The following is a 27,496-nucleotide window of genomic DNA, read 5'->3' on the forward strand; positions in this document are numbered from 1 at the left end:
TTGGCGTATTAGCGTCCTTTTTTTTCTCTATATTATAAAGTACCAATTTGGTACTTCATAAAATTACGATATAGCCTACTTATGTGACTAATTAGTAATTTAACTTTAACAATTTTTTGAATTATTTTGTCGACGTTTTCAATTATGAGGTCCTGATGAATAACGTCATTTTGAATGTACCAAGGTGCATTTACAATGTTCCTGAGTATCTTGTTCTGGAATCATTGTATAATTTGGATGTTGTTTTTTTTGGTACAGCCCCACAGCTGTATTCCGTACCGCTGCTGTTTACACTGTTAGCGCGTAAGTACACGGCTGTTCTGAACGGAGAAAGAAAACGTCCTTTACACGTAGGTTTTCGGATCGGCGCATGACTGCGTTCCAAACCGCGTATGGATCTGTGCGGTTCGAATCAAACTGTCGTGCTAATTACTAAAAGTCTTAACACGGTTTGGAACGAGGGTGAATCTCACATCTAAGCGAACGTTCTGTACTGTGAGTGAAAATTGAATTCGACTAGTTTTGAATGCGGTTTGTACTGGCGTAGACCGTTATATATTTTGGAAGTGTCGTCTTTGTTATATGAAATTGTTATCGTTAGATGGGTTTGTAATTGTAAAAGTATGGGTAAAATTGGAACATATGCTATCATAAGTATCATCATTATCAGGAAAGCACTACGTGTGCTGGGCGCTATTGAGTCTTATTATATTATTTTAGCTACTGGATTTAATTATATACGCTTACATTAATAGGTATATTAAAACATATTTACTTCAGCCATTGAAAGATCTCCAAGAGACTGAAACAATTCAAAATAGTAAACAATACCGTCGTTGCCATTAAAAATTCAATACAAATAAAAACTCCGTTTGGCTTGGGTTTGGGTAAATAATTATTTGTTATACAAGAGATTGATTAACATGAAGTAGCCGCCAAGCTGTGTTAATTTAAGTAGTTTCTAAAAGAACTACATAAAATAACACTGTCTGGGATACCGATATATTTATATGCCTTGAATTAATACATCATCCGTATGGCACCACTTTCAAACAGATCAGTAGGTAGAAATCAATTATAATTATATTTTTCGCTTTTTAGTTCCTTTTGTGTTTCTGAAGTCTGTAGTTCTCGTATTAAAAAAATATATTTATTATGTTCTAACATTACCTAACGTAACTAGAGACGTGTGGACATGACCTCTGCCTTCGATTCGGAGGGCGTAGGTTCAGATCTAATCGGGAACATGCACGTCCAACTTTTCAGTTATGTGCATTTTAAGAAATTAAACATCAAACGGTGAAGGAAAAACATCGCGAGGAAACCTGCATACCTGAGAATTTTCTTAATTCTATACGTGTGAAGTTTGCCAGTCCGCATTGGGCCAGCGTGGTGGATAGAAGTCTAACCTCTTTCATTCTGGGAGGAAACTTGTTTTCGAATATTTGCAATATCTTTTAAATATGACCAAAATTCCCATTCCCCTCCAACTAGTAGGGAAAAATGCATTAGAAGTGGGTACGACAATAGACCAACGGAGCGGGGATGGAACCACCACTCTTCAATGATGAGTGGACCCTCCTATAAAGAGGGTAGCCTGGCTCTGGCTCCGAAATAGTGCATAGGCAATACACTATTTCGGTCTTAACAACCTATTAGAATAAACATCAAATCAATTGACAGAATGTTATCTACATACTGTATGTTATCCAGTAAGCATCGGATGACATTTTTACATATCATTGCAAAATCGGATATGTCAACTAGCATACGTCAAAGATAGTGAATAAGCCGGCTGGAGTATGTCGTTCATAGTCAGATATTGGTAACATGTGTATCATATTGCTAAAACTTTTGTTAAATGGAGAAAACAATTCAATAAATACGACGTGCGCTCGCTCAGTCTGCAGCCACGCGTCTCGGCGAACGGACGTGTATGCATAATATGACGTAGTACGTAGGTATGCATATAGGCCAGTACACTATTTATGAAAAGATACCATAGCCGATGCGTTGAACCCAACCGCCTGAAAAAATAATTACTTAATAAATATACCTGCGCATTTCGTCGTCGTCGGCGTCATGAGTCTTCAAAACGGACTACAAGTTTAGCGCATACTATAGGTACCATGTGTGTTATAAGTTAGGCGGTATGTAAAACATTTAGGTTAATAATAATATTCAATTAAATGGTAGACATGAAAGAATTATTGTCTTAAGATTTTCATAAAATTATTTATTTTTTAATAATAATATAATTTGATTAAAAATTTGACAGGAAACATGATTTATTACATTATTCCAAAATCTCTGACATAGTGATCTACCAACGCACAGCCCAAACCATTGCACGGATCGAGCTGAAATTTGGCATGTAGGTAGATGTTATGACGTAGGCATCCGCTAAGAAAGGATTTTGATCATTTCTACCCCCAAGGGGATAAAATAGGGGATGAAAGTTTGTATGAAACTTTGTCATTACGGAAGCGATTTGGCTGAAATTTGGAATGGATATAGATTTTACTCTGGATTAACACATAGGCTACTTTCATCCCGTGAAAATCCCTGGTTCCCGCGGGATTTGTAAGAAACTGAATTCCATGCGGACGAAGTCGTGGGCGTCCGCTAATAATTGAGATTAAAATTAAGATACGGTAGCAAACTTTGGGTGATATGTAATAATCACTGGATACTTGCCATAGTTGTTGACATACTGCCTGTGCACTAAAAGCAATATTATCTGCTATATTACAAATGGTCCTTAAAACATAGCTAATAATTGTAAGGGCCAGGCTTAATAAAACACAGTTTTACTTCGTGAAAACGGCTTAATTCGGAAACGTATGTGTGACGCTTAGGCGCTTGGCGTAAAAGTCGTTGGTTTTTATTTAAAATGCTGTCAAAGTCAGATCATCTATGACACCACAGACGTTCCGTTTTCGGCCCTTTATTATAAGGCACAGATTACATAATTAATAACAATTGCGTCGCTAACAATAATCTTAACATTTTACATCTTAACGTTATAATATCTTTACGATTATTAACTACTAGCAGAACCTCCTCCTCCAGAACCTTGGTATTTTTCAATGACTACCCGCAAATAGTTTTACCCGCAATTGAAATATTGCATATTGTGTATTGTGTATAACACATTACAATTCTTATTGTTTAATTATTAGCATTGTTTTGCTAATTTTGTACGCTTAAACTGAAATGTATTGTATTAGTCTGTAAGTGTCACTTATGTGAATAAGTGTATTCTTTGTGAAATAATAAATATTTTAAACCCAGAACCTCGCGGTTTTATACTAGTAATTGCCATTCTCGTACAAGTACGGGGATAAAATATAGCCAATGTTAGTCCCTGATAATGCAAAGGAGAAAGCCAGTCTTCATAAAAACCTAATTATACAGAGCTGAAAATTGGTCGTAGATTAGGACAATTAAGGAAAACTCATGAGGCCAATTTTCAAACAAATCTATATTGGTCTAATCAGTTAAATTAATTGTTACAGGTGGGCAATAATTTGTACCCATTTGACATTTGAAATTTATTGCATTATCAGTGTCAAACTGACAGGCAGTTTTTTAAGGCTTTGACACTAACTTAAAAGATTTAGTCAAAATAGGACAAATCCCTGGGAAAACAGTCAGTTTGATAAACAGAACATTTGACAATGACATTGGCCATGTTTGCAAAGACAGCAGCTGACAATCAGTGAAATACAGGGTGAAAGAGAGCAGAGAGGATCAGAGAGGATATACAGGGGGATCGGAAGTATTACCCATAACTATTGTGTTAACCAAATCGAAATACTTACTTCTGAACTGCAATCTCTTCCTTTACACTGAAATAAAATTTTCTTTTTACATGATTTAGTCGGTTGTTTTGTACATTTACATAGAGTTATATCATTGGGAAAAGTTGGCATTACAACCTTACTCTTTACACTTTAATCTTGTTCGCTTTTTTCGAAGGGCTTTTCTAAAGTTTCTCATCAAGGGAACTGTTTGGTGACGGGATTAAAAACGGACTGAACGGAATTAAAAATATTACGCCTTACGACAATTTAGGGTGTTTGGAATCTTCTATGTTCTGCCCCAAAGCCATGATATTCATAATTCTATAGAATCTTTTCTTAGAAAATAAGATGAAAATATTTTTACTATTTATTTTTTTGTATTCAAATATCAAGCTGAGTTCGATAATTACTTGGTCTCACCAACTTAGTGCATTTTCATGCTTTCCACCTATATTGCATGCTTTCCTGTCTGTATATAGGTATGTCAACAGCCTAGACTGTCAATAGATGAGTCTATAAATACAAGCCTCAGTGTTGTGTACTTCAACATAAATGAAACAACCGTTCCGTTAGCTACCCGTTTAATGACTGAAGATAGATGCGATGCAGCGCCGGCGCATTATAATACAGCGGTGTGAATGTAGTTTTAATATGAGTACGTATTATACACATCATTCCTCCACACTTAGTTGTTGGAACCTGGTGACAACAAAAATACGATTACTAGAAACTAAAAATATTTCTTATAATCTATTCGCTTTCTGGGGCGTTTTGGACGAGGGTGTGTGGGAGACGGTACCGGCGCACTCGCTTCGAGCTCACAGTGAGGAGGCTCCTCCCGCGCTTGGGGTGACGTCACCGATGTCACCGGCGGTACCGGTGACCCCAGGCTCGCAGTGTCAGGGCGTCCTCTCTCACACTCTCCGTCCTCACAATCACGCCACTCCTCTTTTTCTCCTTCGTCTGTCACCCGTTCGGCATCAGGTACCATTGATACTTGAGCTTCATTCATCTTCTCTTCCACCATGTCGACGGCATCTGTAACTTCAGGCTGAGTGCACTGATCTACTATAGGTTCGGCGCTAGGCTGGCAGGCCGGGGCCGATGGTGAAGTGGAAGACGGATGAGACTCGCTGTCGGCAATTTTATTGCCAGTATAATTTATAATCTGATCGACATGCCTAATACAACAATTTTCAAGGTCATGAATAAAAATTTTATACATTTTATTTCCTATCTTCTCTTTTATAGTACCCAACTGCCAAGCTTCCTTCCGTGCACTGTACCACCTGACCCACACGACATCTCCGACGGTAAAACACCTTTTTCCGGGTACTGCGTGTACATCAACCTCAGAATTACTTAACGGTAAAATTAAATCTAAGCGAGATCTAAGATTTCTGTCGAACATTAGCCGAGCTGGTGTTTCGCCGGTGGTGCAGTGTACGGTGTTCCTATAATTAAACAAATATCCTAATAACAACTCATGAGCCTGGTGAACTGTCGGGCTATCTTTTATAATACATTTTAACATTTTCTTACAAGTTCTGACCGAATTTTCGGCTTGACCATTGCTTGGCGGATGATATATGGGAGTCGTCATGTATTTTATTCCGTTGCATAAACAGAAATTTTTAAAATCACTCGAATTTATTTTAACGTCGTTATCGCTAATCAAAACCTTTGGAAGCCCGAATGTTGAAAATATGTTTTTTAGTTTTACTATTAATGATTTAGTCGACGTTCCATTGTGCATATACAGACACTCGACCCATTTACTGAACGAATCGACCACTACTAGATACACCCTTTGGCCTACAGTCATGTAGTCTATATGCACGCGCTGCCAGGGAGCCGTGGCGGCAGGCCACGGCGCGGGCGGGTCGCGCGGGGGCGCGGCGCGGAGCTGCGCGCACGTCGCACACGAGCCCACCCAGCGTTCGATGTGTGCGTCTATCTGCGGCCACCACATGCGCGCCCGTGCGTTACTCTTGCTCTTAACGATGCCCAAGTGTGTGTCGTGTAATTCTATCAACATCTTTTCCCTGAGCGAGGAAGGTATTACTATTCTATGACCTCTAAAAAGACAACCATTTTCGAACTGTAAATCAGACTTACACTGAAAATAAGGTAAAATTGAACTACAGGTCACTTTTCGAGGCCATCCTCGTTTTAAATATTTAATAACAGTCTGCAACGTCGTATCGCGTTCCGTCATCTGTTTAATGTCACGAGCATTAACAGCCGCGGATGTTTCGTCTAAAAAACGGAGCGCGTAGGGAGTATCTACTTCATCATGATCTGTAACACAACTATCAAGTATGGGGGCGCGTGAAAAATAGTCGGCCGCCGCGTTATTATTGCTTGACACATATTGCACGGTGTAATTATATGCTGATAAAATAATAGCATACCTTTGTAACCGCAGCGCCGTCGTGACCGGTATACCCGTTTTGCTGTTAAAAATCGATACTAATGGCCTATGATCGGTTTTCAGTACAAAAGGTTTTTTACAGCCGTATAAATACTGATGGAAACGTTTTACACCAAAAATTATAGCAGTAGCCTCTTTTTGTATTTGGCTATAATTTTTCTCGCTGGCTGAGAGAGAACGCGAGGCATACGCCAACGGGCGCTCAGCGCCATCGGCGGCCCTTTGTGAAAGTATAGCACCCAAGCCGTCGGGCCCGGCATCGCAAGCTAAAATAAGTTGTGCCGTGGGCTCAAAGTGCGCGAGGACACGCTCCGACGACAAACAGCGGCGTACAGCCGCCACGCTAGCGCGTTGATGCTCGCCCCACTGCCACGCTGTACCGCTGCGTAACAAATCATGCAACGGTCGCAGCAAAGCTGACGCGTTAGGTATAAAATGCCTATAATAATTTACAAAACCTAAAACCTTTTCACTTCAGTAACGTTTGTCGGCTCTGGCGCGTTAAGTATAGCTTGGACCTTTTCCGGACAAGTCTTTAACCCATTTTTACTTATGACGTATCCTAAGTACTTAACACTTTCTTTGAAAAATTCGCATTTATTCCTCTCTAAACGCAACCCCGCGTCACAAAGTTTACTAAGAACTTCATCGAGTCTTTTTAAATGACTTAACCTATCGGGTCCCGTTATACATATATCGTCGAGCCACACACTTACTCCGTCTATACCACATAGTAGGGTTTCCATAGACTTTTGAAAAATCGCAGGAGCGTTAGCTAGGCCATAGAGAAGGCGTGTGTACTTATAGAGCCCTTTGTGAGTATTTATTGCGGTGAGGTCCTGACAAGATTCATCCAAAATAAACTGATTGTAGGCGTTTTTTAAATCAATCTTACTATAACGCTCACCTCCTCCAATCTTTGCAAATACTTCCTCAATCCGAGGCAGTGGATATTTTTCTACTAAGAGGTCCTTGTTCAATGTTACAGAAAAATCACCTGCAATCTTAACTTGACCGTTAGCCTTCAGTACAGGCACTATCGGAGTAGCATATTGAGAATAATTAATAGGAACTAAAATACCTACTCTTACTAATCTATCGAGTTCTTGTTCTACTTTATCTTTAAGGGCAAAAGGTACGGGCCGTGGCTTAAAAAATTTTGGAACAGAATTATCTTTTAGTTGCAACTTCACTTTAAATTTATTAAACGAACCCAACTCATCACGCCAAAGGTCAGAGAACTTTTCTAACAGACGTTGTACATCTTTATCATCACATAAATAATTTAATTTGTTCATAGTAGTGATTGCTAAATTAAATGTAGACATAAAATCCCTACCCAATAAGGGAGGACCTCCGTTTTTTATAACAAAGATTTTAATTCTTTTTTTTACATTATTAAAATTGGCATTAATCGAAAAAAAACCTAAAGGTGTTATTTTATGTCCGCTATACATGCACATAGTTACATTACTTTTAGATAATTTAAAATTAGTGAACTTGTCTTTATACAACATCTCTGAAATCACACTAACCCCTGACCCCGAGTCAAGCTCCATAGTCATTTTTTTGTTACCTAAGGTTAGGTCGACTAGTATAGGTTTATCACTCACGTACCTTAAATTAAAATTTTTACACTCCTTGCACGCCTCGTCAACCCCACAAGGCTCATCTTCCACACGGTAAACGCCCGCACTGACCCCGATATTATCGCGCACACAGACACTTTTAAGGTGACCCTTGACCCCGCACTTTTTGCATCTATAGCCCTTGTAACGGCACTTATCACTTTGATGATTCTTCAGACCACAGACTTGACATCGCGGATCACGAAATCTCGTCGAATCACCGTTGTTGACAAAAGCACCGCGGCCCGACCGAAACGGGGTGGCGCGGCTAGCGCGACCTTGGAATTCCGCGCGGAACACCGGCTCCTCCTTGACGTGCACTGCATCTATTTCAGGACGTACCACCTTCCCCTTTTTCGCACTTTCTGCCTGCTCCGCTAGCTCAATAGCTCGAGTCAGCGTGAGCGTGGAAGGTCTTTGTTCAAAGAGCTTATCGCGTTCCGGGCCTGATCCCAAACCGAGGACAAAACGATCCACTAGGTTGGTTTCCAAGGCGGCGCCGAAGTCGCAATATGTCGCCAGACCTCGCAATCGCGCCGCCCAGTCCCCTAATGACTCGCCTGGGCTTCTACTCGCTCCGTAGAAATTCGCCTTGTCAGCAAACGAGCACTGTCGTAGTTTAAAATGGCCGTCCAGTAATGCCACGACTTCTCCGTAACCTAGTGAGTCCAACTGCTGCGGGTACGCTAAATTCGCTGCCAAACGGTAAGTTTCGTCGCTGATGTGAGTTAATAAAATCCCAATCTTTTTCACGTTATCGTCCACACTATTAATATTGAAAAATTGCGTCAACTTCCCTTTGAATATCTGCCACTCGCCATTCTTGTGGTCAAAATTTTGTAAATGACCCAAATAGGTCGACATTGGTAGATATTTAGTTTTAAAACGAATCTAAAACGTAGCACTCGTAGGTATAAGTGGATAATTACTAATCCCGCCGCGTTCGCCAAATGTTGTGTACTTCAACATAAATGAAACAACCGTTCCGTTAGCTACCCGTTTAATGACTGAAGATAGATGCGATGCAGCGCCGGCGCATTATAATACAGCGGTGTGAATGTAGTTTTAATATGAGTACGTATTATACACATCACTCAGACAAGAGGGGGGTTAGTTGCACTTTGGTGCTACAGCAGTACGTACCACGAGGTACTAAGTATATACAGTGTTCAACCAACTGGATGTGATAACTCGAGTGATCAACTGATCACTCAGAGAGTGTGTGCAAACACTACACTGTCAATTAATGCTGTTTCTCAAAAATCCAGACTATCTACGTACCTACCAAGTTTCAAAACCAAACAGACGTGTGTATGAGTTTATTTGGGAGAACCATTTGTGATGGTTCTCCCAAATAAACTCATACAAATTTGCTTAACATTTGTTAAATAAACTTGCTTAACATTTGTTAAATAAACTGTACACATTTACAGAAATATTAGCAGAATTAATTTGATTTAAACTTTTGTCATTTCGTCATAATATTGGATGGCTTATAATATTTAACTTATAAAAAATGGTTATTGCTTCAAGTAGTTATAGTAATCTCTCAAACCTTTGCTGTACAGTTTGGTTTGCCCTGCAAAGTACAAATTGATTTGTATTTAAATAATTTAGCAGGAACTCTCAATTTTAAATAAGAATTGTTGCATCAAAGACGACTAAATATCCTTTAGTCCATAGGTTCCCAACCGGTGGGGCGCGCCCCACTTGGGGAGCATAGGGTGAGCCGTAGGGGGGCGCGACAAGCCGTTTAAATGATGTACGCTGTGCAGTGACCAACATGAAGCCTAGAATTGATAAAGTGCAGACCCAATGTTCTCACTAGTGGTCATTATTATACGTTGTACACGATTAATAAAGTCCATTAAACTTTCATCGTTTGTTTTTTTGTCCATTGTTACATATAGTTGAGTTGGCGTACAGAAGATGAAGGCGTAGTATTTTAGCGTAAACTTTAGGTGGGCGCATAGGGTGATAGGTTGGGAACCCCTGCTTTAGTCAGTGAGGCATAAAAACTTGATTTTCCATAGTCTTAGAAGCAAGATCTCAATAAACAATATACGAGTACGTACTGTGGATGAAGGCGGAGGAACTTTACATTCGGTAAGCAGCGAGATCTGGGAACATGTTGGTGTATATATACATGATAAATCTTTTTTTTACATATACAGGGTGCTCGGGAGTATTTCCCATAACTTCAAGGTTCAACTGCCTAACAATTTTTTTAACTAGTAAAAGAAACTTTTATGTTGTCATACTAAGTAATTCAAATAATTCCGACTGTCCATGTACACACGCTTTTAGGTAAAATTAAAAGAAATATTTTTTTATTCAATGACAAGATAAGATCATGATGACTGTACTAGACCACTAGATAGTTGCAACTGGCACTTCGCACTTCACTAAAGTGTTTTTCAGATAGCATGAGTACGGTGCCAGTTTCACTCACGATAATAACGTCTGGCAACTTTCAAAAAATGAAAAGCACTTTAGTTAGCTTAGCTACTTCGTGATATTTATCAATGAATAAGTTTCGCTACGTCATTATTATTATGATGCGTATAAGGGACACACCTTAAGATCTATGTACAAAAGAAATATTATTTACTCCGAAAATATTCATTTTGGAACGCATGTTCATTGGACATATTTAATTTATTTTCCTTAAAAGTATAACCCTAGAGTTATGGGAAACACTCCCGAGCACCCTGTATAATCATATTTATACGCAGGAAAACGAAATGTAAATTCACTTAGTCTTACCGATATAGCAAATATCATTAAGTTTGCAATTAACGTCATAGCAGCAGTATGTCAGAGCAAGTAATTTGCAATTTGAAGCGGTTTAAGAACTTAGTTACACGGTTTGTTATTTTAACTGTTGTTTGTTATCTTTTTTGATTAACATGATTCTATACGTTTGTAATCTGTTTAAAAAAAATAATAGTACGTCTAATTACTAAAACATGTGGTAACAAACCATAATATTAAGCTTGAGATGTACTTATAGTTGAAACTTTTGTGATTGTTTTTTTTTTAACTAATTGGTTATCAGGTTTATTACTTTTTTTGATGTCTCTGCTTTTGTTCGGGTCCATATAACAGCGGGATACTTTGGAACTGGGATCTCAATTGCAGGCTACTGGTTTTGGAACTTTTACAGTTATATCTCAGCAAAGAATGTAGGCTTCATGCTAGCAGCCTTAACGCTAGAGGTCTTTGCGCCCATTCGCACGAGCGATTTTTAAACATCCGTTAAAAAAGCGAATATTATCGCCGCGTTGCAACGACTTCCGATATAAGGCGCCCGTCGTACGGACAGCTTCAGTTCAGTGTGCTCGTGGCGTTCGAGCCGTCCACATCTCTTGGGATAGGCGGGGAGAGTGACTTGGGTGGAAAAGGGGAGTGTTTGTTAACAGTTAGAGGTACCTTAAACCCTACACACAACGTGCACAAGTGCGTGACTTCACTCAAGGTCATTCTCTGCCATTCTAGGGTCTTATTTTGGTTACAGTTTGATTTGTTAAGTTGTCCTGACAAATATTGTAAATCATAACCTTTGTTCGACATTAGTTTTCTTGTAATAATTTCTGAGTCTGCTAAAACGTTCAAATAGAACAAATGCATTTCTAAGTATATGTTCACACGTCAGCGTTTTAAAAACGCGAAGCTTTTTTCGAGCTGTTCAATTTTGGGCGTTGGAAATAGGCCTTCATTTAACCTCATACTATATTTGAACGCTTTTTTAACGCCCGTTTAAAAAACGCTCGTGCGAATGGAGAAATCAAGCTCAGTCATTTGCATCATTACTTTGTGCGAACACTTTGTACCCTTTGAGTTGCTTGTATAGCTTTCTGTATATTCGGGGTACTTAAGCACCGTTTGACTTTTTTGTGTAGAGCTTGTTGTTCTGCTAATGTAGGTTGTCCGTTCTCGCCCATTTTTCTAAAAAAGTCTCATATCTCATCTGCGAGTTGTGATATATTTATTTATACAAAAATGCTACAAAAAATTACCATTTTTGATTCAGTTTTGCAAGCTGTGGGACTACTTAAGGATAGTGTTGATTATGTTTAATACAACAAAAAAAAACATTTTACAGGATTTTTTCAATATCAAGACACTTTATTCAATATCTTGCCTCCATTCTTCTCCTTAACTTGTAGGCCACGTAATTAGAAAAATATTCCATTTCATTGTTATCATCATTACCATATGACACGTCGGGGGCTAGGGGTCTGGCTCATGGTATTTTGTTAAAAACCCCTTTTTTTTACATAAAAAAATGCTTTACACCATAAGATGTACCAAACTATAATTGTAAGCTCGAGATTTACAACTCTCCAAATTGGTTATAAGGTTAATTGTAATTTTTAGTTGTATACACAAAGAGACCACACCAATTTGTGGTTGACAAAACTGCGGGAGACTATGACCGCGCGGGCAGTATGAAAAGGACAGCGGTGATGCTATAAGCCATTGCGTTTATTGTGAAGTAGTAATTTGTGCCTAAAACTATACTCTCTATTTGTCTTGGGGATCCTTAAATCTTTTATTCCCCGAGCAAACAAAATCCATGGTGACGTCTCATAAAACCAGTGGTCGGCCGGTCATCTGAGGGCCTAGTGGCAGTTTGAAAATGTTACTGTCACGAAATGTAAACGCAAATTTCTAAGGAATTGAAAGCGCCATCTAGTGGCACTAATGCACATTAAATTCCCATTACACAGTCCGCTTCCGATGTTACTTGGCGTCATGTTTAGTGGTTCCTTTCGAACCGGATCCGGCATCATAAGTGGCCTTACGTGTCAGGTTATCATCATAATTGCTCCTTACGGGATTATCGTAATATAACCATTGAGGTACCCAACCGTAGGATTAAAATCAAAGGTAATTTATAGGTTATGACCAACCGGTTTGGTCACATACCCGTTGGTATACATGTATTAAGTATATACAGTGTTCCACCAAGGAAGTGATTAATCCTGTGATCAACCGATCACCAGAGAGTGTGTGCAAACATTACATAAAGTAAAAAGTTTCTGTAACAATAACCTGATCCTAGCAATATTTCGTCATCAAGTTATAAACCTCAACACAAGCGAACCACCACATACAACTTCGGCTGACCGCACAAGAGGTCCACTTGACTGATAATAATGATATATTATGTGGCAACGAAACCAGAGGGGCCAAATGTTGGCTGACTTCATGGAGAGGGGGGGAGGGTTCTCTTTATGATGAACTCCTTCTTTAGGAAGCCGCCACAGAGGAAATGGACCTGGATGAGTCCTGATGGTCCCACAAAAAACTAGATATATTTCATCATGTCTACCAAACGGTATATATTCAATGATGTCTCTATGATCGACAGGGTCAAAACCGGTAGTGATCACCGAATGGTAAGGTTGAATATCAACTTACAGCTGGAACGGTACAAACTAGTAAAATCTACGCTCCAACCGACTCGTGCCCAAATCCAAAACCCCGAGAGCTTTTAACCGGAATTACAGAACCGCTTCAATTGCCTAGCAAATTGCGTTGATGTGGACGATCTAAACAACAGGCTTGTGGAAACTGTCCTTACGGTCGGGTCTATGTTTTAAAACCCACCGTACAATTAATCAAGCTACAATTACAATTACAAATAAACTTGGACAGATCGCGATGCGCTCACGATTTACTGGAAGTGACCGCAAAGGACCACAACTTTGACATAGCAATAGTTGCGGAACCTAATAAAGATAGCTGCTAGCCGAGAGTTGATTACACACAACAGAGAAGATGCAACTTTTATCATATAAAACAAACGATTGCAGACGAAAGAAGTGGCAAAGGGTAACGGTTTCATTGCTGTAGTTATCTCTGGAATAACGATATACATATAGGGGAAAGATTTGATTATTTGTTTGTTTGCATTGAATAAACAATGACTATTCAAATGTTTGACTCTGTGATCGTCGAAAAACTACAATTTCAAACAAATATCTAGCGCCTAAGCCAACGCAAACACGAAATTAACGACGAAACGTCTGATGATGACAATAAAGATAAATTTACGACTCTAATATCGGAACCACGAAGATCAACGAGAGTGCATACGGTTCTATACTGAGCAGGGACTAATGTGTTGATATCGGAACTCCTTTAATATTTCTTTACATTTTATCTTCCATTTTAAAATATCTAGTTTAAACTTATGTCATATTAAATGACAATCTTGTGTGTATGTAATATTTTTATTACCTCATATCTTCCAAACCGCTAAACGGATTAACGTAATTAAGATATCGTTAGATTTGTCTTAACTTAACCCAAAACGTTAAAAAAAAACAACACCATAATATTGAGATATGAGTATCATGTTCAAGGGCACATGAAAAGGATTTTAAAACGCTATTTCTTAATCGCTGTACAAAATACGCGAGGTGGATGACTAGGTGCGAGGAGGTCAGGCAGTCAGGTTTTTTAATTTTTTTGTTGAATGATTCAATTCGGACCTTTCATTCGAAAAAAAAAATTGCCCAGTCGCCGCTCAACTTAAAAACAACTGAACCGATTTGACAGAAAATTTGTAGGAAGGTAGGTTAGAACCAGGATACTTAGGGAAGAAGTGTACATACGTCAAAGCGAAGGTTGACCGAATCAGTTATAAATTATAAATGGTCTATAATTTTCCATTACAGAATTCTTCGAAAAATCGGGCAACCAAGAGAGCGACGGTCCAGGAATGCTTTAAACGTAAGCGTAAACGCACAGAGATTTTATGTAAGCACACAAAATGTTACTTATTGTACTATTATTCTTTATGACATAGTATGTAATCAATGTATGTTATATAGTGGTTGTTCTTAATCGGGGTTGTAACGCAGGTTTTCTTTATATTGAATTGTAAAAGATGAAAATGTCCACACTTGACATAAAGTTAGTCACCCACAATACTTGCTCGCACCACTATTCGAACATTAAGCAGCCACATTAAATTCCTAATATATGTCGCCGCGGAAGCGTCTCTCCTAGAAATTAATAACCTGATCCTCCTATTAATTATGTTTTTCTCTCGTTGATTATTATAATTATTATTTTTCGTATTATTATTGTTAATCTCATGATTTTGCAATCACAATAATGTTATATCTTGATTTAACTAATAAAAAGTCTCTCAGCAGGCAGGTCATCTCCTCCCGGACAAAAATCCAGGTGGGGGTACGGGCCTCGAGGCTATGCCTCCTTGCCCGGGTAAGGCGCGGGGATCTTGTTCCTCCGGTCATGTTCTTCCAGCCCCTTTCGGGGCTGAGACCTTTCTGCCTAAGGACGACGATGTCAATCATGTGCCCCGCGCGGACTGCAATTACTCGCTATCCTGCGCTGGGGCGGTGTCAAGTCCGGTATGTGCGTCATCCATCTCGTCGCCATCTTCGTCGCCGTGAGCGTCTGCGCCTGCAGGTTCGGCCACTAGAAGGAGCTCGCGAGGTAGGGGACGCTCGTTCGGCGGTCTCTCGATCAATAAGGGACGTTTACCTTCTTCTCGACGAATAGTAGACTATTACGTAACTCCGGGCCAATAGCGGGCGATCGAATGATCGAACGAGAAGGCGCGCAACCGTTCGCGTGGCAAGGTATGGAGAAAAAAGAGGGCAGTAAGTGTGGGAGACTTGTAATCGCGTCTTTCGGATGGAAGGTCGTTTTTCCATAGTGATTAAACTTTTAAACTTATAATATAGTGAAGTTAAAATTAAAACGATAAAGTGAAGTTACATTTGTGTTTTCTTTCGGAAAAAAATAGTGAAAATTACACAAGCAGTGAATAGTGGGTAGATTATGAGTAGCGAACCCAAAGGAAACGGTAGGACCGATGACCATGTTCAGGTCAGCGGTTTTGCCGGTATTTTTTTCAATGAGGATACGGTTCCTCTGATCTCAGAAGTGGGATCGCACCAGCAATCCCTTTCTGCCAGATCTGCATCAAATCCTGACATCGATAACGAAAGTGCAACGGTTCCACCCACCGACGGGTTGGGGCAAAGTGGCCTTGCTATGAACCAGCAGGCTGGGAGTGTTCCTGGTGCCCAGCTTTCACATCCGTCCCGCCGGAATTCTTCGCACACATGCTGACAATGATGCACAGCATGAGCGAGCGACTGATGCGTCAGCCGAGCGACAAAGTCAAGATAGTAGACGTATTTCTACCTTCATACGACCCGGATGGCAACGTCGGTTCGGTGTACGTGAGTGGTGTTAACATATTTCTACAGCTAAAACTAACTATCAGATCAACGATTATGATATTCGCATGAAAGTAACGAGTCTACTCAAAGGTCGTGCTAAAGTATGGGCTGATAATTGGTTGGTTACGACATCCACTTGGGAAGAGCTCCGACAAATTATCATTAGTACGTTTGAACCCGAAAGCCGTTACTCTCGGGACATACTCAAGTTCAGAGAGCATATTTACGATAGAGCAGAGTTTTTATCGGAATCATGGATTCTGTAGCGTCGCGTCACCAAAGATAAGCTCGACAACAGCGACGCCGTTGAAGCGGTCATCGGAAATGAGTGATGAACATTTACGAATTGAATTAATGAATGCCCGTGCTACTTCAGTGCCTGAGTTAATTTCTGTTGCATCATCTATTCGTGCTAAACGTCCTAGTCAGTTTAATTTTTTGAATCAACCACCGAGTAAGAGATCTAGGTTTTCCATCGATAATTCTCGGTATTGCGAATTGTGTAAGAAACGTCATTCTTCATTTTACTGTCCTTTTAAAAGAATACCTTCAAACAATTTTAACCCTAGTAATGTCTCCAGTAATTCAGTAGTACCATTAACCGCTCAGTTAAATACCAATAAATCTTGTACTTTTTGTAAACGTGGGGGTCACACTTTTGAAACTTGCTATAGGCGCGAAAAGCAAATTAATTTGAATGTGAATTCGATATCAAATAATAAACTAAATTTAAATAATAGGGGTTAAAGTATGAAATTGCCGTTTTATTGCAATAGGTTTTTTGAATTGACATAGAATTTTCATGGTTTGAGGTTTTCGAATGAAACTTTTTTCAAATGGTTTCTATGATGTTCTTTTTTTAAAAAATGTGAAACATTTGAATATCGGCTTTCAATTGTTTTTGTTATTCAATTTAGACAAGAAAGATGGATACTGCGAAAATTCGAGTGATTTTTGAATACGAGTTCCGACGCGGAACTAACGCGGCAGAAACAGCCCGCAATATCAATGCTGCGTTTGGAGAGGGGTTTACTAATGAACGCACCGTGCGATTTTGGTTTAAATGCTTGATGGATATTTCGACTTAAAGAATGAGCCACGAGGAAGACCGCCCACACAGGTGAATAACGATGAATTAAGAGAGATAGTGGAAGCCGATCCTAGTCAAACTACCCAGGAATTAGCGGCATGGTTTAACGTTACCTTACCCACAATATTGCTTGCGTCAATAAAATAAAAAAAATACGAAAAATGGGTGCCTCATGATTTGACTGATCTGCAGAAAGAAACGCGTGTTGAAACTTGTATTGCCTTGTTGACCCGGTACAGAAATGAAGGAATATTGGATCGAATTGTAACATGTGATGAAAAGTGGATTCTTTATGATAACCGGAAAAGAAAAATGCAATGGCTGACCCCAGGTCAAATGCCACAACAGTGTCCTAAAGCAAAACTTACCAATAAAAAGGTAATGGTAACTGTTTTGTGGTCTCAGCATGGTGTTATTCACTATAGTTTTCTCCGATCTGGTCAAGCAATAACGGCAGATGTCTATTGTGCCGAACTCCGAACCATGTTGACAAAACTAGCAGTTAAACAGCCCCGACTCATGAATCGATCTTCACCATTATTGCTCCACGACAACGCGAGACCTCACACAGCACGAGAAAAAATCATTTTAACCCTTCAGGAACTGCAGTTAGAAAATATTCGTCATCCTCCGTATTCACCATACCTTGCTCCAACGGACTACCATTTTTTTTCGTGATTTGGACAATTATCTACGTGACAAGAAGTTTTCTTCCCAGGAGGCAGTACAAAATGCTTTCACACAGTTTGTGCAGTCTAGATCGTCGGAGTTCTATCGCAAAGGCATTAATGACCTTCCCATTAGATGGCAGCAATGTATAGATAATAATGGCAACTATTTTGATTAAATAAATTTGTTAAAAATTAAAAAATAAACAATTTTGATTTTCAGTACAAATCGGCAATTTCATACTTGAACCCCGAATATATGGTATCGCGGACTTTTTTGTAGAACTTTTAAAGGTACATAAAGCCTTCATACATTGATTTCAATTTTACACAATGGTTAAGGCAGCGCATGCGATTAAGTCTGTTTAAGAGGAGTTTCGTCCGACCTGTATGACAAAACCTGTGATAACTCTACTAATATATGTGATACCAATATAAAATATCAGTCAGTCAGGATCAGTAGTTCCGAAGATTACCCCGTTTAAAGAATGTTGCAAACTTACAAACTTTACCTCTTTATATTGTTAGTATAAATGTATTTTTTATAGCTGTGCCCTTTAACTTGACTAATTAAGCAAAATGCATTGTGTCTACTGCTAATATGAGGTTAGATGATAAAATATGTCCTAAATATTATAGCCTTAGAACCAAAAAAAACTTCCAGGAGTTCGAGCCTTTCTATTTATGCTGTCTTGGCGAGTGTATACTCAGAGACACAATTATCCGCCCACTTTAATATACTCGCGTCATATTAAAAAGGGCGGATAATTGTGCCTCTGAGTATATTTATGTTACATGTGGACACTCCTTGAGACAATATACTCGTCCATTAAATTAAATAGCAGAAGCTACTATGTTCAGATATTTAATTATTTTTTATTTTCGAAATCACTATTTATAAGATAATGTTACAACCCTATACTTATATTATTAGGAATCTCGTAAGCGATATATTATTACCTTTAATTAAGTATTTAAATGTAACAATAAGTCTTACAGTATACTATTTACACTTATACTATTAATATGATTATTTTTATATGCAAAGTTTTTCAAATATTTAACTTGTATACGCTTTAAATTTTACAAGTCCCAAGCCCGGATGCAAAAGGAGGAGGGTTAGTAGGAGGGACCATACCTACTGTAAAAGGTCAACGCCGAACCTCAGGCGGCGGCAAATAACCTGACAAAGCCATGGTCATTTCGTAACCATGAAGCGGACTGAAAGACTCATCCAGAATGGTCGGGCCAGAGACACTCCAAACTCTGGCAAGGTTCCTATAACCCTTTCCATGATCCTGTAACGTCAAACCCGAACCTAAAAAACCCCAGCCTTCCCACCTTTTTTACGCCCCCATCATAACACTCACCACACTACAGACAAATACTATACAAAACTACTCACCTTAGCAAACCAAAATGGAGACGGCACCAAAAGTAAGTTCACCTACCCAGGAGGGTCCCGGAAACGGGGAATCCCTCACCGCGCCACGGCCGAAAGTGTGGCTGTGGTCTGCCCCACGTACTCTGGGGGGGGAGGGGCAAGGTACCGGTACCTCGGGCTCAGCACGCCCAACGACCCATTTGCTACTCCCAACGGACCGACGGACTCGCTTTAAACGAACACCAAGTGGGACTGGGCTGCAGTCGACATGCGGCGGCAGCTCACCCGCGGTGAATGTCGCTTCACGTCCGGGGACCAACCATACCACGGGTGTGTTCGCACACGCACAAAGACTAAACATCCCCGCCCAACGTCGGACACACCCCGCCGCCTGCAATTTTAGTGGGCGGAGTGGCGGTGAGGGCGGGAACCCTGCGGCGTCGTCGTCGACGAGCCAGTCCGGCAAAAAGCGGGATAGGCTTGACGACACGATCTCGCCGCGAGGACTTCATAAACGGCAAAAGACGGAAAGACGCACATGGACTGGGGAGACGTACTCGAGTGTGGCGCAACCACATCTTAGCGTAGCGATCGCCCTAGAACCAAAGACCGATCTTACAAACCAGGAGGCGGCGGGCATCCAAAGCCAGATCTCGAGAGAGATATTTGGAACCTGCCTACAAGACCCTATACCGGGTCTGCCTCTTACCCATGCCCCAGTTTTCACAGGAAAGGCCATCTTGAGTGAGGGCGTCCTAAAACTGTGGTGCAAGGATGAACCTTCACTCCAGTGGCTACACGCACGTCCCACGGCTGAAGTCACCACGGGAGAATCACACTGTAGTCGTACAAAGACAATGCGACATCCCAAGCCGGATCAAGACGGCACTATATGTGCCAGATTACGACGGGGACATTGGTACTCTGCACCGGGTCCTCAGCTGTCAAAACCCAGCCTACGATGTAAAATCATGGTCTTTGTACAACTACAAGAGGACAAACTCGGCCGGTTATGGGAATACCCCAGGAACAAATCGAGACAATCCTCTCACATGAGAGAAGGATGGCCTACATGACCGGCTCCATCTATCTCAGGTTCTTCAGGAACTTTCTTCCAGCACAAAATACTGGCTGTAGCGGCTCTACGGCGACAGCTGGAGGTCCACGCTGACACCCTGACCAAGAGCCGTGGGTCAGGAATAACACCGTAAGCAACTGCAGCGGTAAGTTACTTTGTAATAGCCTTAACGAACCGCCTAGAACATGTATTTATATGCCACGCTGCATCGCAGCGACACTATTAACCCAATACTGTTACAGAGACCTAACTACAGTAAGAATACAAAATGGAACGCCTCATTCATCGCAGGCGCCAGCCAGGCCGCTAATCCTGGCATCGCTATACTTACCAATTGAAGAACAAATACCACCGTAACAGGTAGTGAACCTTATCAAATATTGTGAAGAGGGCAACAACACTTCCTTTTTTTAGTACCAATACCCTTCAGTGAGTACAAAACATGGCTCCGCAAGGACACACTGATGTCACATGCAGAGTCTTGGGCCAAAACAAATGAGTGCAAACATACTAGGGAGGCCTTTCCAAACCTCAACCCACGACTAACAACAAAACTACTTAATCTTAAACGTAGCAAACTCAAAACGGTAACAGAACTAATGACAGGGCACTGTTCACTAAATAAACACCTTTCGGTTCTGGGTTAGAGAAAACCCATATACATATTATATATACATGTTATGCTTAGATGCAGAGGTGTATCTGAACAACGCGCAGCACACATTGGATCCCCAGCAACACTCCATGAGGCGTACGGCGACCTGGGCGGCCTGCTAAGCTTCTGGAGCGAGCTCGGCTGGCTGGAGTAACTCCGGCGGGGACCAGCACCAAAGGGACCTACGTACAACGGTCAACCACAAATGGGTAAGTGCGGAAAAGGCCCAGGAAAGAAGAAGAAGAAAGGGTACCATAGTTGCTGATCGTTTGTACTCTTAGGGTCACAGCCCATTAGAGCTACCCGGCACCTGTCCAGCAAGGTTGCTTCTAATTTAATTTAAAAAGACTTAGAAACAACCTCCACACTACTATTTAATGGATGAAGGTTTCAAATCTTTAGTGTGAAAGACTTAAAGACTTCTATATATACTCAGAGGTGCAATTATCGGTGCACTTTAATATACTCCCGTCATATTAAAGTGGGCGGATAATTGTGCCTCTGAGTATATTTTGCAATTTATACTGCCGTGTATTGCTATACCCCGTGGCTTAATCTCAGATTATACTGTCTAATAATGAAATGGCGTGAATAGGGTTTTGACCCAGGTTAAGCATTTTAGCATGTACCTAAATTCTTATAGTTTACATTATTAAGTACTATGAGTATGAGTATGAGCTATTGAAATTGGGCTGATGATGAATGTATTACAGAAACAAAGTGAACTATTTCATATAAGTGGGTAGTGAACATAGAAGTCTTTGCCTCAACCATATAATTATTTGCATGTCAGTGTCATTAATAGTAGATTGTTATACAAGGGGCTAAAAAGACCCTTTATATACGAGGTATTTTTAGGGCCCGAGACGTAGGCGAGGGCCGCCTAAATGCTCATCACTAGAATCATTCACACAATCGAGATCCATCCATTGCAAACACGCTAAAGAGTATTAATATCCCAAAAACTCCCACATCAAATAAACAAGCTCTTTCCCTACTCCCTACCTACTCTCCATTTCAATTTCATAAAACCATGTCCTCAAGTCCTGCTGAGAGTGATTCTAGTGAGGATGAAGTGTTTTTTGGGCCAATTACATTAAAGGAAATAAGAGCACGTCTTTTACCAAAACATGTTATTACTCACTAGTGGACTCAGTCAAGCTTTGCTTTACTTCTTCCCTATCCCTACACTACCCTACTCTACTCCTACCCTACCACTACCCTACCCCTTGACTCTTAAAATGTTTGTATGGGAAATAAAAAAGGGTTGATTTTATGGTTTCTTAGCAAGCATTCTCACCTATTAAACCTTCCCTATATCTCCACGAACATTTCAAGACCATGATAAGATAAATCTGTTCAGATGTTCTTGAGTTTTAGCGACACTAACAAACAGCAATTCATTTTTATATATATAGTTTATAGTTTTAGTACTCACTAGTACACTGCAACTTTGTTTGTGTGAAATTCAATTTTTTACAAAGCCCATGGAAACTTTGGATTTTTCTGAGATAAAAAGTTGGCAATGTGTTGCTCAATAATGTTCCAGTGAAAATCACATTAATAATAGTTTAGTTGTTCCAGAGTTTTGGCTGGACAAACACATATACAAAATTTAAAAAAGGTGGTTTTGTGTAACTAATTATTATTATTAGCACTCAGTACAACTGGTATTTTGAATGATAGGACTGACCTGACTTAGGCCAATAATATTGAAATATTTTAGAATCAGTATTAGATGTTAAGACTAAGACTGGGACCAACAGTTTTATTGAAAATTTCCATGAAGAAAGAAAAGCATTTCATTTCAGTGCAAATGTGTTATTTTTACATACATACCATTTCAATTTCATTTCACCTACATAAATAGTTAAAACATATTTTCTCACATGTTACAGAAAAGCGGAAAAGAAAAAAAAAGGAATCAATGGACATGTCAACAGTATTAAAACTCAAAAAACTCCCACATCTATTAGAAAAAAACAAGCTCTTTCAGTTAGACCACCATTAAGTAAGAATTTGTACCAACATGTATCCAGCCTTGTTGCAGAATACATCACAAACCCTTCAGTGGTGAAACAACGTCATGGAAAGCTGATATTTGTTTCACGTATACCTATAAGAAAAAATCCACTTAATAAAATGAGCAACATGTGAGTAAAGCTAAAGTACTTGGCTAGTACTCGTAACAGACAAGAATTAAAAAAACAAAATTACTTTAGCCCCTAGAGGCTAAAATGCTTGTTTAGCCCCGCTGTGGAGTGGTAATATGACAGTGTTTTTGAGCAAGAGTAGTGAAATAATTATTATTCTTGCCTCTGTGTTATTGTCATGTAATTTTCATGTTAAATCTTTCTTGACATTGTTTTTTTATGAAGATATTTTATTACAATAAACTTTTATAAGTATGAATAATAAGTTTTATTTCTAACTGATTTAATTGTTCTGTCTCCTTTATGAAAGTAGTAAGCAAGAAAATATATCAACTCAAATATTATCTATCAACTTTTTAGAGTTGCATAATATTATGTTTTACTATTTCAACCAAATATTCAAGCAGGATTTAGGCTTAAATAAAAGATTTTCTCTTATATATGTTGCCAACTTTTTATCTCAGAAAAATCCAAAGTATGGAAACTTTGGATTTTTCTGAGATAAAAAGTTTGTAAAAAATTGAATTTCACACAAACAAAGTTGCAGTGTACTAGTGAGTAGTGAGTACTAAAACTATAAACTATATATATAAAAATGAATTGCTGTTTGTTAGTGTCGCTAAAACTCAAGAACATCTGAACAGATTTATCTTATCATGGTCTTGAAATGTTCGTGGAGATATAAGGAAAGGTTTAATAGGTGAGAATGCTTGGTAGGAAACCATAAAATCAACCCTTCTTTATTTCCCATACAAACATTTTAAGAGTCAAGGGGTAGGGTAGTGGTAGGGTAGGAGTAGAGTAGGGTAGTGTAGGAATAGGGAAGAAGTAGAGCAAAGCTTGACTGAGTCCACTAGTGAGTAATAAATGGACACATACCTCATTGCTCGTCGTACATGTTTTGGTAAAAGACGTGCTCTGACTTCCTTTAATGTAATTGGCCCAAGAAACACTTCATCCTCACTAGAATCACTCTCAGCAGGACTTGAGGACATGGTTTTCTGAAATTGAAATGGAGAGTAGGTATCAAATAGAAGCAGTCTTTGCTTTGCGAAAGTCCAAGCTGGATAATTTAATTAATTAATCTTCTGACAAATCGCTTATGACCGTAAATTTCTCGTCAATAGGAATGTAGATCAAATAATTTTATTAATGGAAAGTAGGCGTATTATCCAAATACAGATTATTAGTAAAAGTTTGGATAGATGTTAATTCCTTAATCAAGGCTCCAACGGTTGAATGGATCAGGAACTTTGGCACCACGTGGTGGTTTGGTTTGGCACCACATTTGGTTTGGTACGGGAACAGAATATGAAATCGTGAGGCACATATGATTATGATATACTTATTCAAGAAGATTTTCTACAAGAAATAAGAATAAACTAGAGAAAGAAGAAACAAACACCTGCAAATACTTACCGAATCGGCCTCAGGAGCGTATGCGAAAAGTGCAGCTCTGAAAAGAAAAGTTATTACTTATCTCACAAAAGTAAATCGGACTTTTTGGATGTAATACCCTTCGTCAAAATTTAAAGAGTTGCTTTCCTAAGTAAAACTAAACCGAAAGTTCAAAACACCGCTATCGACTGTTCAGTGTTCCGAACCAGCAAAGAAATTCAAATTTGAAATTTAAATTATCTGAAATTTGATTGTGTTGCTTGTCAACGTTTACGAGTGACACTGACAGTGACACTTGACATTAGCATTGTACATTCTGCTTTGATCACAGACTAGGTATTAAGCCTCAGGGGGCTTACTATGAGCCAAAGATTACAGTGTATTATTGGAAATAGATAGGCTACTCTAACTTTTTTCGGAACGCCTGTGATAGCGCCATCTAGTAACTAGCTACGGTATTTCTAGTATAGTATCCATTATGTTATAAAAAAAATAATGCATATTTTTTGTAAAGGAGAAAGATTTTTGATTATGTAATAGTTGAAGAAACCAATTGAGAAAAACAAAAATAAAACAAATTTCCATTGTTGCCCCCGGGTTCGAACTTAGGATTATTAGATCGCACCTTTGATAAGCACCACTAGGCCAAATGGCTATGTGGAACTTCGATGAAATTAATGTACACTTACTGTCTTTCTTTAACTTACTGTTTTTCCCTTTGCTTTAGAAATACAAACAAATTCTTCATATTACGCGTCAAAATTAAAAGGATAAATAATTTTTTTTTCGTTTTTTTCCGTACTTACACCGTTTAAATCTCTAAAAACATTATAATACATACACACCAGTAATAGAATTTACTATCCTGGAATCTTAAATCTAGGATCTAGATGGCGCTGCTTCATAAAAATTTCACGTTCTTCTAAGTTCCCATGGCATGCTATGAGCTCTTATGGACAGAGGACAGAAGTTGAACTGCACTGCTTATTTGTACTATGACATCCTTATAGCAGGTCAGTTGCCTGTAGTTCAATTGCGAAATGCCGATTTCAATTCGTCAATACATCCTATCAACGTCAAACTCAGACCAATTATTCTATAGGACCTGCCTCGCTAGACGTTACTTTTCTGTCAAAGTATATTATCAATGATCTAATACGATTATAAAAACTGTCTCTATAGAATCGATGTTAAATAGTTGTAATCGTGTTCGTCGGTTAAAGGGCTCCGGAAAAATAACTTTTTGTGTAATTAAATTGTGTAAAAAACGTGCAAAAACTTCAAGTTTAGTATAAGATATATACAAAATCTAAGCTCGTTTTCCTCAGAAAATGACAGACAATTTTGTTCGTGACTATGAGTGCGATACAGGTCTTTCTATAATTGGTCTGAGACGTCAAACTATGATTTTCGTTTCGCGAGTTTGTGTCGCAATCGCTAACAGAGCAATGCGGATAATGACACTATCGATAAATTTAAAAGAGTGAAAAATTGTTATGCGCAAGTTTTTTAGCCATTTGAACCGTGATAAAATCAACATTCAACATTCAACATTCATTCAACATTGAATATCTGTTAAAACCATAGAATTATAAGTACAAGAAGGGCTGTCAAGTAACGAAATCAGGACGAAAAATGAACTGTTCTATGTGTGTAACGTGCATGTGTGCAAGCCGCTAGTGCTACACCGTACACTGATTGTTATCGATACTCGATAATAGGTCATCCGTCATCTTGGCTTTCATAGTGCCAAAAAACTTTTCTAACCAGGTGGCCAAACGTCATTTTGCAAACCAATAAACTGAACCGCGACAACACTGTGTCAGATACATTTGTGGCACTGTAATTACGTCTAATTACGTGTTATAGTTCAAGCCTCCTGTAGGGAGTTTGCTTTTATAGAAATTTAATAAATTTATATTATAAATAAAACGATAAATAATTTGTTTTTTTATAAACCAACTTGAAAAAAGGAGGACATCAATTTGACTTACTTCGTCGATTCCAAAAACAGTTAACATCTCGTAACGTAATTTATAATTATTAAAATAATATTTTTTAGCTTTTTTAAGGGCCCTACTCACACATCTGCCGCAGGGGCAATCTAGGGTGCACGGCGGTTGTGGCGATATCGGGAGTATCTCTACACACTTGCCTGCCGTGCAGTGTTCCAGAATAAGCCGAGCTGAGCACACGTATTGAGAATGGCACCCATATTATCGACCACTCAAAAGATTGGAGTAGCCTTGGCGCTTTCTGTGGTGCTACCTCAAAAAAAAAAGGAAAAGGAGATACTGGGTGAAGAAATAGCTACAGAAAAGAAGTGAGTTATGCCACATGAATATTATAAAAGCACACATTTTGATTCTACGCTGTTTGTACGTGCACTCCGTGTGACAGCTGCTGACAAACTGACTGAGAAATTGCCCCAATCGCGCTACACACGCACCGACGGCAGGGACGACTTAGGGATCAAGGATAGTCTCGCGCCCCTGCCGCCCTGCCGCAGGGCCATCCTCCCAAATTGCCCCGGCATGCCTACATACATCACAATTAAGGATGCAATTAAGGGTCATCCCCACTCCTACACCCTAGATTGCCCCTGCGGCAGATGTGTGAGTAGGGCCTTTTAGATAATGAAAAATGTCACATTCAAAGTGACATTTTTCATTGTCTCAGTAAAGCCTGTATGTATACAAGAACACTCTAGTTTTTGTTGTAGTCAAAAATACCTAATACTTTGGATTTTATAGGCATTCAAAGTTTCGAAAAATATCGAGTCCCGCTAATAGTGGCGTGACCGCTTGTGACGTCATGTTACAACAGGGTTCCCAACTTAGGGGTTTTCCACCCAGATTTACGGGGTAAATAAGTGCGATGGGATTTTTAGGGGTCTGACTTATAACGATATATAATACGTAATGGATAATGTTACTAGGTACGCAAAATCATTTGAAACTTTGTTGTATTA

General features: G+C 39.3%; 3 protein-coding genes across 5 annotated transcripts; 2 read left to right on the forward strand and 1 right to left on the reverse strand.

The window, feature by feature from the left end:
- Nucleotides 1–4,370: 4,370 nt before the first annotated feature.
- LOC128199756 (uncharacterized) lies at nucleotides 4,371–27,147 on the reverse strand. 2 transcript variants are annotated; one of them, XR_008252329.1, is made up of 3 exons: nucleotides 24,547–27,147; nucleotides 24,007–24,128; nucleotides 4,371–4,505 (listed from the first exon to the last, which is right to left on the reverse strand). XR_008252329.1 is itself a non-coding variant. In XM_052890913.1 (2 exons), exons 1-2 carry the CDS (start codon nucleotides 8,730–8,732, stop codon nucleotides 4,478–4,480), a joined length of 903 nt encoding a protein of 300 aa, XP_052746873.1. In that variant the 5' UTR covers nucleotides 8,733–12,740; the 3' UTR covers nucleotides 4,371–4,477. The 2 variants fall into 2 exon arrangements, 1 of the variants encoding a protein (XP_052746873.1); XM_052890913.1 differs by lacking the exons at nucleotides 24,007–24,128; nucleotides 24,547–27,147 and adding an exon at nucleotides 7,858–12,740.
- LOC128199757 (uncharacterized) lies at nucleotides 12,816–17,615 on the forward strand. Its single transcript, XM_052890914.1, is given in 3 exon segments — nucleotides 12,816–16,087; nucleotides 16,090–16,421; nucleotides 16,423–17,615. Coding segments are annotated over 3 exon segments (864 nt in total). The 5' UTR covers nucleotides 12,816–15,979; the 3' UTR covers nucleotides 16,847–17,615.
- On the forward strand, nucleotides 17,611–23,993 carry LOC112046532 (uncharacterized). Of its 2 annotated transcripts, XM_024083197.2 has the most exons (3): nucleotides 17,611–20,679; nucleotides 21,008–21,183; nucleotides 22,873–23,993. In XM_024083197.2, the coding sequence occupies exon 1, from the start codon at nucleotides 19,277–19,279 to the stop codon at nucleotides 20,315–20,317; it is 1,041 nt and encodes a 346-aa protein (XP_023938965.1). In that variant the 5' UTR covers nucleotides 17,611–19,276; the 3' UTR covers nucleotides 20,318–20,679; nucleotides 21,008–21,183; nucleotides 22,873–23,993. The 2 variants fall into 2 exon arrangements, with proteins under 2 accessions (XP_023938965.1, XP_052746872.1); XM_052890912.1 differs by having other exon boundaries at nucleotides 17,611–21,183.
- Nucleotides 27,148–27,496: the final 349 nt, after the last annotated feature.

The sequence above is a fragment of the Bicyclus anynana genome, chromosome Z (assembly GCF_947172395.1).
Source record: "Bicyclus anynana chromosome Z, ilBicAnyn1.1, whole genome shotgun sequence".
NCBI lineage: Eukaryota > Metazoa > Arthropoda > Insecta > Lepidoptera > Nymphalidae > Bicyclus > Bicyclus anynana.

Excerpts from the sequence above, each read along its gene's own strand:
- LOC128199756 (XM_052890913.1), bottom strand. The coding sequence starts at position 8,732 with ATGTCGACCTATTTGGGTCATTTACAAAATTTTGACCACAAGAATGGC. Across the intron at positions 4,506-7,857 it reads TGTAAAAATTTTAATTTAAG|GTTCCAACAACTAAGTGTGG; the intron begins GTACGTGAGTGA and ends TGTTGTCACCAG.
- LOC112046532 (XM_052890912.1), top strand. The coding sequence starts at position 19,277 with ATGGAGACGGCACCAAAAGTAAGTTCACCTACCCAGGAGGGTCCCGGA.